General features: G+C 38.7%; 2 protein-coding genes across 4 annotated transcripts in view; both read right to left on the bottom strand.

Annotated features, from left to right (window-relative positions):
• LOC104747427 overlaps positions 1–4,858 on the bottom strand; it is a 7,212-nt gene extending 2,354 nt beyond the window's left edge. The window contains exons 1-3 of one of the 3 annotated variants that reach the window (XR_761155.1): positions 4,495–4,858; positions 1,372–1,427; positions 909–1,030 (exon numbers count right to left, since the gene is read on the bottom strand). Coding sequence is in view for 2 of the 3 variants with exons in the window: in XM_019237375.1 (XP_019092920.1) it covers positions 1,764–4,397 (2,634 nt within the window). In the remaining variant the exon portion in view is untranslated. Of the gene's footprint in view, positions 1–908; positions 1,031–1,371; positions 1,428–1,614 lie in introns of those variants that run through there. The other 2 variants (XM_010469053.1, XM_019237375.1) reach the window with 2 other exon arrangements.
• On the bottom strand, positions 8,705–10,664 carry LOC104747426 (3-ketoacyl-CoA synthase 9). The gene has a single exon (XM_010469052.2). It carries the CDS (start codon positions 10,415–10,417, stop codon positions 8,882–8,884), a length of 1,536 nt encoding a protein of 511 aa, XP_010467354.1. The 5' UTR covers positions 10,418–10,664; the 3' UTR covers positions 8,705–8,881.

The raw sequence follows: 10,664 nt of genomic DNA, 5'->3' as shown, positions 1-10,664 counted from the left end.
GATCAACACCATCCTAACCCCACTGGTTCACACAATCCTTACCCCACCGATCAACAATTTCCTGACCCCACTGGTCAACACAACGCTGGCCCCCTCTGACTAGCAACCAGGACACCACTAGCCCCAAACCACCCTGACCCCACTGGTCAGCCTAAACTGACCCCACCGGTCAACACCATCCTAACCCCACTGTTTCACACAATCCTTACCACACCGATTAACAATTTACTGACCCCACTGGTCAACACAACGCTGGCCCCCTTCGACCAGCACAAAACTAACCCTCTGGGTCAACACAACGCTGGCCCCCTTCGACCAGCACAAAACTAACCATACGGGTCAACACACATGAACCCCGAGATTGAACCCCTATCAACTCCGAGATCCTTATCCGGTCACAACAGGAAATCCGAGATTGAACCCCCATCTATCTTAGAGATCTGCATCCGGTCGCTAAATTTATCCCCACGTCCTTGACACTTTTGCTACTAGAAAGTGTCTCTCAGCTACCAGAAACCAATATATATTAATACAGTCAGAAAAGGTTTAGTATTCTACAGGAGATTTGACAAGTGAAAGAAACATTTAGAAAAGCTATGTTGTTTTTAACATCTTGTGTTAGTAGTTGCAGGAGAAGGCAACGGTGGATGTGGCTTTAAGCTAGCTTGTTGAAGCTGCATGCGTAATGGAGAAACAGAGGGTGCAGCACGAGAAGCTCTTTTCTTTGTTGAAAGCTTTCCTTTGTTATGACATAAACCGTGGAAAAATTAGGTGCAGTCTTCGTTGATGGTTCCTCGAATCTTTGTAGGTTTGTTGAACCGTAAAAGTCAATAAGACTCAATTTTTGACATCTGATCCACCATTTCTAGTTAAAAGATTTCACAGCAAAGAGAAGAGATTAAACACACCTGAGAAAGCCACCTTATGAGGAGGAACCAACCACCAACACCTCAATGCCGACCTGATTTGCATATTTGACTAAAGCTTTGGCCACATCTTACTCCTCCAATAACATATCTTTGCATTGTATCTGAACAAGTTCCATTTCAAGAAAGCAAATTTTAAGAGAATAGAATCACCATTTGTTTGGCTCATCTCTGAAAGAGACAAACCCATCAGCTACCGAAAAAGGAAATAAGACTCATAAAAGAAGCATAAGGAACCCAATTTCTAACTACATCCCTAGCAATTTCAAAACTTTAATCGAATTCAACACTCAAACTAAACACAATGATTAGTATCAAATATCAATACATAGCAAACCTCACAAAGCAGACAATCAAGTAATCAATCTCAACACCAAAGTGATTCCGATTTGTAAATTACAAATTACAAATAAAATAGAATCAAAGACACGTTTGATGAGGTTACCTTTTTGGTTCCGAATCATCTTCATTCATCAAACACATAACAGAGAAGCTTCTTACCTAACAGAGAAGAAGTAAGTGGAATCGGAGAATGAAACAGTAAAAGTATATCCCAAATCAGCTCTCACCGTGAGAACAAGATAAGGGTAAATCAAAGCCCAGGGGATGATCATTAAGGGAGAAGGATTGACCCGAAGAACAGAGATTCAATGGTGGAAGATGATGATGATGATATAGAGATAATAGAGATTAAGAAGATTGTTGATTTTCATTGATTGATTCTCACTAATGAGAAAGGTTTACATATATCGTGTTTGCTAAACCAGATAAACAAACCAAAATACATACTAAACCGGATAATAACCAAAATATAACCAAACCAAACTATTATTCCTGTCACAATACTCCCCTGTTGAGAACATCCTTGTCCTCAAGGATGATAATCTCTATATTTGGTGATGAACCCTTGATATAGATCTCTGGTGGCCTTTGGAAATGGAACACTTCATAAGCACAAAGTTCAGCAAGAGAATTAGAAGCATACCTAACTCGCATCATATCGTATCTGGCGTGCATCTTGCGACTTTGAAGCTCAGTACTGAACTGCGTCAAATTGGTGTAAAGGCTGGCTTCAGGGTTCAGCAACTTGTGGTTCTTGGCGAATAATAGTTTAGTTTCTTTCTGGTGCTTGCTCAGCCTTTCAAGACTTTTCTCTAGTGTCCTGAAATCTGGAGGTCGTGGCAGTGATCCGTAAACGCAATTAATAGAGATCTTTGTGTCATTCTTTGCAGCACTCTTTAAGTGTAGAGCACCCCACATCGAGCATGACCATTTCCCATCTTCTGGTTGTCTTGGTGAGTGAAACATTCCATAGGAAAGGATTGTAACCATATGCCTTTCAAATCGGTCCACTGTGAAGTTAACAACCGCAGCTTCTTTGAGAGCATCTTCAATTCGTAGGGTAGACACAACGTAGCTCTTCTCCAAGTTTCTGAGATAAGTGACAAACATAGTGTTGTTGCAAGGGAGCATGGATCTGTCTACTATAGCTTCATGTGTCTTTAAGAACTCTAGAAGAGAGCCACTTTGACAGCTTTTCAGATTCTGTCTCACCTTTGTTGTTTCAAAAATTCTGCCCCCGATTTCCATCATGTTCTGAGATGCTAGAAATGATTCTCTATTTGAACCCATTACCAAGTACACACTAAAATAACCCTTCTCTCTTGAAGATGACGTCAAGCCGTAGGGTATGACTGTGAGTGGGGAAACATGATTTTCCATCAACAATGGGAACCATCTTCTACGAACACCAATTTCCAGCATCTGCTTAAAGTTTTCTAGCCACACATTCCCCTTTCTATGAACATGTCCAGCTTTCAAAATTCTCCATATCTTAACAACTTCACCAAGTGAGAATGTTTCAGAACTGAAATGACCAACTTCATCTAGTAATAAGCATACAGAGGCAACATCACACACATGGTGTACCCTACCTTTTTCTACGTTAACCAGAACATACATCTTTATCCAATTTTGATAGCGCATAAATTTTAGATTAGATTGGCTGTCCCCAGAGACAAGAGGCTGCTCTTCACCATCCCTAGAGTTAACTTCAATATTTTCAGCCATTTGATCCAGAAGTAGTTGATTACCTTTTAGTTTGTGTGCCTCTGACCTTCTTTTGAACTTGAATCGCCAAGATTTTGACCACTTTTGCTTCTTCTTTCTAGTGCTTAGCAATTCTTGTTGTTCCATCTCAGAATTTGCATTCACAAAACCTTCAACTAACGATATATCACCGGAGCATAACCTTGACCACGTTTTTAGACCAACCAAAGAACATATTGCTAACTTGTAAAGCTCCGTGGACTTGATTCTTTGCAACCACATACTAGGAAGCCATCGCATTAACCTCATAAGCATACCATGATTGTAACATTTCTCTATCCCTTTCCACTTATCATCTTCATTTAATACTCCACCAGGTTTCCACACATGGTTAGCTAGAGATAGTCTAGGGATTTGTAAACTTGTCAATCTCTGAGCTACAACCATCACTTTGTCATGAACAAGCATTTTAGTGGCAATAAACATATTACCGCCATGACCGACTCGAAACTCAATCAAGTTTGTACCAACATGTGACTTCAACCTATATTTTCTTATATGTCCTGAATCAACCAAACCCACACCAATATGTAACTGCAATACACTATTTCTAGTTTGTTCCGAGTCAGAATTTAGTACCTGAGGAAATGAAAACCTTTCAATATGATGCGATGCTTGGTATGACCTTGATTCTTTTTCTGGACAATCCCAAAGCTCCAATTTAGTTGGTAAACCACGTGGCTCCCATACACGATCAGCTTGAGCTATTTTAAATTGGTCCATTCTTTTCTTCCCATGAGCCGTCATAGTTTTTGTGAACTCTTTGTAGACACAATCCCAAATTGTCTCTTTAGGATCTTCGTTAACCAAAGCAGCTGCATCCTCAAATGATAAACCCACCATTTTTCCTCTCTTTGAACTGGCTTTGAACTTGAATTTCCATCCCTTAAGACTTGTTCTCCGTTTCCCCTTACTTGTTATTCTTAGAGGAATTTTATCAAACACTTGGTGTGCATTGATGTTGCCATTACCACTAGTTAATTGTTGAGGCAATTTCTCGACCTCCTCAACATATGAATCCATTTTAGGGTCATTCAGCACATCAGCAACAGAATCTACACCCTGTAAAACTGAGGCAGGCTTCAACGGTTCAATTAAGGGATATGAATTCTTCACCGTTTCCGCGAACGTGTCAGGATTCTTCACAACCTTCTGGATTTGATGAACTTCTTCTAAGACATCAGAAACTTGATCATCATCTTCACATTCCTTCATGAGAATTCTGACTCCCTTGTGCTTCAACTGATAATGACCAGGGATGTCGTGTTCCTCACAAAGTATACACAAACCCTTGTCCATTCTTTCGTAGACCTCCTCACATGAGTAAGGAAGCTTCTTTGGCTTATAATCTGACTTGATCATCGATTGTTGTTGTGTATCTGCCATGAAAACCAGTTCGAAGAACTCACTGCTCTGATACCAATGAAACAGTAAAAGTATATCCCAAATCAGCTCTCACCGTGAGAACAAGATAAGGGTAAATCAAAGCCCAGGGGATGATCACTAAGGGAGAAGGATTGACCCGAAGAACAGAGATTCAATGGTGGAAGATGATGATGATGATATAGAGATAATAGAGATTAAGAAGATTGTTGATTTTCATTGATTGATTCTCACTAATGAGAAAGGTTTACATATATCGTGTTTGCTAAACCAGATAAACAAACCAAAATACATACTAAACCGGATAATAACCAAAATATAACCAAACCAAACTATTATTCCTGTCACAGAGAAGAAGAAGACAACGAGGAGATATCCATTTTGTCTGGAAACCGATCAGAACTTTGATTTGTTTGTTCTCGTCAATTTTGATAAATCGATTTATCCTTTCCTTGTTTTGTTTTGTTTGTATCGAAAGAGAGNAAAAAAAAAAAAAAAAAAAAAAAAAAAAAAAAAAAAAAAAAAAAAAAAACACCAAAACGTAACCAATGGATTCTTGACACGTTACCGTATCTCTAAGTATGTCTCTAAGTGCACTCCCATTGCACATATTTGACAGAGGATTAGAAGAATAAAAAAATTCAAAAAATAAGAAAAATGTAGAAAGATGTGTGGAAAGTGTCTCTACCCAGCACAATTAAGACACAGCATCTACAGCTGTCATCACTTGATTGGTTGGACAAACTAAAAAATAATTAAATAATTAAATAAAATTAAAAATATTATTGTTTAACTTTTTTGACACCCAATGGCTGTATAACGGATGGGAATGCCCTAAGTATGTTAGCGTGTCTCTAAGTATCTAAATTATCTGGGTAGAGACACAGGTCTCCGATGTTTATGATTAAAACTTTATTTTTTTTTTACTTTTATTATTAAAAAATTGGAGACATCCAACAGGTATGTGGATGGTGGTCTAAGACTCTATAGCATATGGATGGTGGTTTAAGGACATGTCCACTGGTTAAAATGAGATAAGTTCTCAATATATATTATTTTAATATAATATAATTATTTATTTAAAGATTAAATCAGAAAAAAGAATTCAACTAGTAATCATGTGACATGTGGTGAGAAATGGTTCTATAGATTCTCAGTAAGAATCGTTTCTCACTTTTCTCCTTATTTTTCTGTCTTCTCTCTTCTTTAATTATTGTTTATTTGTTTTTAATAAATGAACAACTGTCTTAGCAACTGTTTGAGAATCACCACTGTAAATGGTCTAAGACTCTAAAGGACTTCATATTTGCTCAAATATACCATGGACTTGTAAAATGACATGTTAGCAGCGTATCACAGAAATTGTAAAGGTGTTCAAAGGAGCAAAATGAATTAACTTAGAACTTGAAGTGATTACTATATATCGTTGTTGAATGAACTGATTTTAGTAAATGACATGTGATGCTTTTTTTTAATCTAGAATTCTATAAATGGGTAGTAAAGTTGAATTAAAACTTTCCAACGAAGTATCCTAGCCAATACAATCATCCAAACCAAAGATACATAAATGTGAACACATGGTTAATGAACTGATTCAAATTTACTTAATATATGATAGGTGCCAACTACAGGATTTTGCTTCGTCACAATTCCACAAGACCGCGCAGATTCTTGATTTTCGCCGAATGCACCCATATAGCCTCTGCATTCTGTAACCGCCGCACTGGTCTTTCTGGCTCCTAAGTCAAAGAAAAGGATTCTCTCATAGATGTTTTTTGGTTCAATGAACACAATGCAGTTCCCTTTCATTCCCGGAAGCGCCTTTGAGGAATAGCAGAGATTCCAGTCATTTCCAAGTCATTAACCCGAACCCATCGCCTTTGGTGTTCCTCTTCGAGCCTAAAAAATCTGCACCATGCATGCATATATGCATCACCATACCTTCCTGGCGTAAACCGTTGCACCAGTAACAACTCGTCTCCTGATACAACCAATCTTCTCATCAAAAGTTTCATGAGACTGTGTGACTGAACTGATCTCTGTAACACTGAATGAGGACTCGATAACATAGATGTCCCCGTCCAATCATATCAGCAACATAAAACTTGCCTTTACAACATAAAACTTACCTTTTTTTTTTTTTTTTTGAATAAAATGTAAAATTTATTCGAAAAAAGCTTTTTACATCAACATTTTTGAGAGTGTTTAAGTTGTTTAAAAATTAAAATCTATCTAACAGCTATAATAAAGGAATAGAAAAACTGGAGTTTATCTTGTGCCTAGCCACAATTCCATTGCAGCCCTGTGTTTGCCGTTTCCTTGAGCATAGATAGAGAGCAGTCTGTCGCGAACATTCCGGTCCAAGAGCTTGATAAGCAGAGGAACAGGGGTTGGGGTTTCCCCTTGTCTCCGGCCATTACGTTCCTTCCAGATAGTATGGACTGTGGCCTGGAAAGTATAGCGTAAGAGATATAAGGTGTCTGAGCTTTGTGTGGTATCTGTGAGTAGCGATAAGACGCATCCCCATACTGTTGAGAACCTGTTGGCTAAGAGCTTTGCAGTGAGTCCGGCCCATACTTCAGTTGAGAAAGGACAGGAAAAGAATAGATGGTCTCTTGTTTCCAGAGTGCACGAGCAGAGGACACATGATGTGTTAAAATTACCACCCTAGGCTTGCATGCGGTCACCCGTTGAGAGCTTATTCAGAGTTGCTAGCCAAGATATGAAAGTGTATTTCGGTGTTGCTAGAGAGAACCAGATCCCTCTTGCCCAGTCTGTATGACCATGAGACTCCCGAAGTTGCATCCAAGTCTCCTTGGTCGTAAACTTCGTAGTGAAACGACCACCTTTCCCTTTCCATAAGACTACATCGACCGCATCAGTTGTCCCGTGTGAACGTATCTCATCCAGAACAGACTCTATTTGGTTGAGATAGTCCACCCAGTGCCTTCTTCTTCTATGGTCTATCGCCTCTGCAACTGTGGCATGTAACGGTATTTCCATATCAATGCAACCACGCTGGCCTGTAATATCCAGTAAACAACCCAATCTGGACCACTTATCATGCCAAAAAGAGATGCATCTCCCATTACGAACCTCATATTTGACAAAATCGGAGGCAATGTGCCTATACTTCAACAGTTTTCTCCACATCCAAGAACCTGCTGCAGTATTTTCTTTAATCGACCAGAAGGAGCCTTTTCGCATAAAACTTACCTTTGAATGAAAGTATATCTCTATATGCTTTAAACCTTAACCGACCATGGAGTAGAGTCCACTTGCAATAACTCTCAAGTCGTGTTCTATAGTGAGGGCAATTCGTCGAGTCGAACACTGTACCACAAGGGAAATTTGAGCAAATTTGAACACTGTACCAGCTTTTGTTTCTATTTCTCTATAGCATATCATATGCTGCATATGGATGGTGGTCTAAGACTTTAAAAGTCCATGTACCAAACTCGATTGATTCATTACCACACGACCTTTTAGCCTCTGCGGTAAGACACAACCTTACATGGGTCATCTCAACTACATTATATTATATAACTTTTCCCACTAAAAGAAAAAATTGCCCGTTTTTTTGGATTTTTGTTCAAAAATTAGCTTAGCATTGCTTTCTATTTTCTAATTAAAAAAAAAAAAGAAAAGAAAAAAAGAAGAAGATATTTTAGCATTGCTTTCACAAAAGTAGCTTTAATCTTCAAAATATTTTTGGAGCCACAAGTTTGTGCTTGATATGCTTGCTTGGTACAAGGGCCCCGGCACTGATGTGTTACTTTTTATAATACCAACCATAAAACCTACTATAATTTAATTCATCCCCTTAATAGTACAAATCTTTTGCGTTTTAATTTTTTGTTTCTGATTTGTATTTGTAGAGATTTCAATGAATTTCTAAACCCAAGGTTTTGGTTTATAAATTGGCATACTAATCTTGTTATTATATATTAGGGAACCTGACGTAGTAATGATGATAATGACCCAATAGATTTTATGTTTGGTTCGTCATATGATCATTATCATAATCGCCAACTAGAAGATAGGGACACTAAAACACACATTTGGATCTCGAGATTGCCAGCAAATAATCGAGTGTCCTTTTCTTTTTGGAAATGTCGGTTTACTATTGTAAAGATTCCTTTTGCTTGGACACAAATCAAGTCCAAATAATGTGTTTGAGATCAAATCTAGGATTCTAGGTTTGTCAAAGAGTTTTTTTACCTTTGCTTTTACTTTGTTACATGATTCTAATAAAGTACCAATCTTTTTTGGTATACATAAAGTTCTACGCAACTGTGTATCGATTCGAGATGCCATAGAACAAAAGGTGAGGGTATAATAGTCAAGAAGCATCACATTTAAAGAGTACAAGAACTGAACCATTTTTAAAACAGGAACAAAGAACAATAAACCAGGGCAGAGTCTAACCACGTTTATGACAAACTAATGGTTTTTTAACTGAATCAGAAGTCGAGCTTAACCGGATATCGATCAATGCAATGTTCCCACGGACTACTAACCGAAGGCTTGACATTATGCAGAGCAACCCAAACCGCGCTGTTACACTTAAACCCACTTCCAAAAGCAATCTGCCAAACCCGGTTTCCTTTCTTCATCCTTCCTTTAGCCTCAATGTAAGCCAGCTCATACCAGATTGAACTCGAAGAAGTGTTTCCGAATCTGTGCAGTGTCATTCTCGATGCCTCGACATGTGTCTGCGAAAGCTGCAGATTCTTCTCAAGCTCATCAATCACAGCTCTACCACCAGCATGGATACAGAAATGATCAAACGCAAGTTTGAAATCAGGAATGTAAGGCTTCAGCTTAGCATTAAACAACTTCTTTGTAACCAAAGTCATGAAAAACAGAATCTGCTCGCTTATAGGTAGAACCAAAGGACCCAAAGTAGTGATATTCGCCTTAAGCGCTTCCCCAGCTATAGCCATAAGATCTTTCGACAAAGAGACACCAGTCTTGCCATTATCATCTTGTTCTTGGTAAACACAGTTGAAAGCCTTCTCAACAGCTCCTTTATGAGTCCTAACCGTATGAACCAACTTATACTTAGACCGTCTACGATCCTTACCCTTATTAGACAACAAAATCGCCGAACCACCAACACGAAACAAGCAGTTCGGAATCAACATAGCCTTCTTATTCCCAAAATACCAATTCTGAGTAATGTTCTCAGTACTAACCACAACAGCATAAGTGTTCCTATGAACTTGCAACATATCTTTAGCTAAATCGATAGAGATAACACCAGCACTACACCCCATCCCACCAAGGTTAAAACTTTTAACATTCCCTCTAAGCTTATACTTGTTAACAATCATAGCTGACAAGGAAGGTGTAGGATTAAACAAGCTACAGTTGACAACCAAGACACCAATATCCCTAGGGTTAATCTCGGTATTCTCGAAAAGCTTATCGAGTGCACCGAACATTACCTGCTCTGCTTCCTCACGCGCCGCCATCATCGTTGGACGTGGAGGGATACAATGCAAAGCCTCAGGGAGATAAGTCTCTTCTCCTAAACCAGAACGTTCGAGAATCTTTCTCTGAAACTCTAACGACGACTCATTGAAATCTTCAATCAGCTTAGAGTGATCCATAAACTTCTGATAGTTAACCTGAAGAGTCTCTGGAGGAAGGTAACAAGAGTAGTCAACGAGGTACACGGATCTGGGACGGCTCATGATGTAAACGGTCGAGCCAAAGACAGCTAAAGCAGAGAGGACGATGAAAGCTACGAGATTGTATTGGAGGTGAAGCCAAATCTGGTAGAGATCTTCAGTTGTTAATCGAGAGATCTCTGTGACCAAAACCGCCATTAAAGGAACCAAACAGAGCTTGAAGAGATGAGTAATCAGATAATGGTAACCTAGCTTGACGTATTTTATGTTGACGCTTTGTAAGAAATTAGGAAGCTTTGGTCTTTCGTTCTCCGTTCGGATCTGTACGGATCCGCCATTGACGGGCTCGTTAGCAGCTTCCATGGCTTGTGGTTTCCAATAAAAAAAAAATGTAACCTTTCTGATTGAGAGAAGATGTGTGTGTGTGTAATGAGAGATTGAGAGAGAAATGGGTAAGTGGGGTTTGATAGGACTTTTGAATCAGTGAAGTGACGCCATTGATGAACACGTATGAAGAAGAGAACAGTTGATCTGTCGAAAACTTGTGTTTTTAGAGAGAGAGAAGAACAAAAGTGTTTTTGGTTTTGTGTTATTTGTTTTTTTTTTTTAA

Source organism: Camelina sativa, chromosome 15, assembly GCF_000633955.1.
Source record: "Camelina sativa cultivar DH55 chromosome 15, Cs, whole genome shotgun sequence".
Classification (NCBI taxonomy): Eukaryota; Viridiplantae; Streptophyta; class Magnoliopsida; order Brassicales; family Brassicaceae; genus Camelina; species Camelina sativa.
This window is presented reverse-complemented; position numbering and strand designations above follow the sequence as displayed.

Bases quoted from the DNA above. Each gene is read 5' to 3' on its own strand.
- LOC104747426 (XM_010469052.2), bottom strand. From the start codon at position 10,417: ATGGAAGCTGCTAACGAGCCCGTCAATGGCGGATCCGTACAGATCCGA.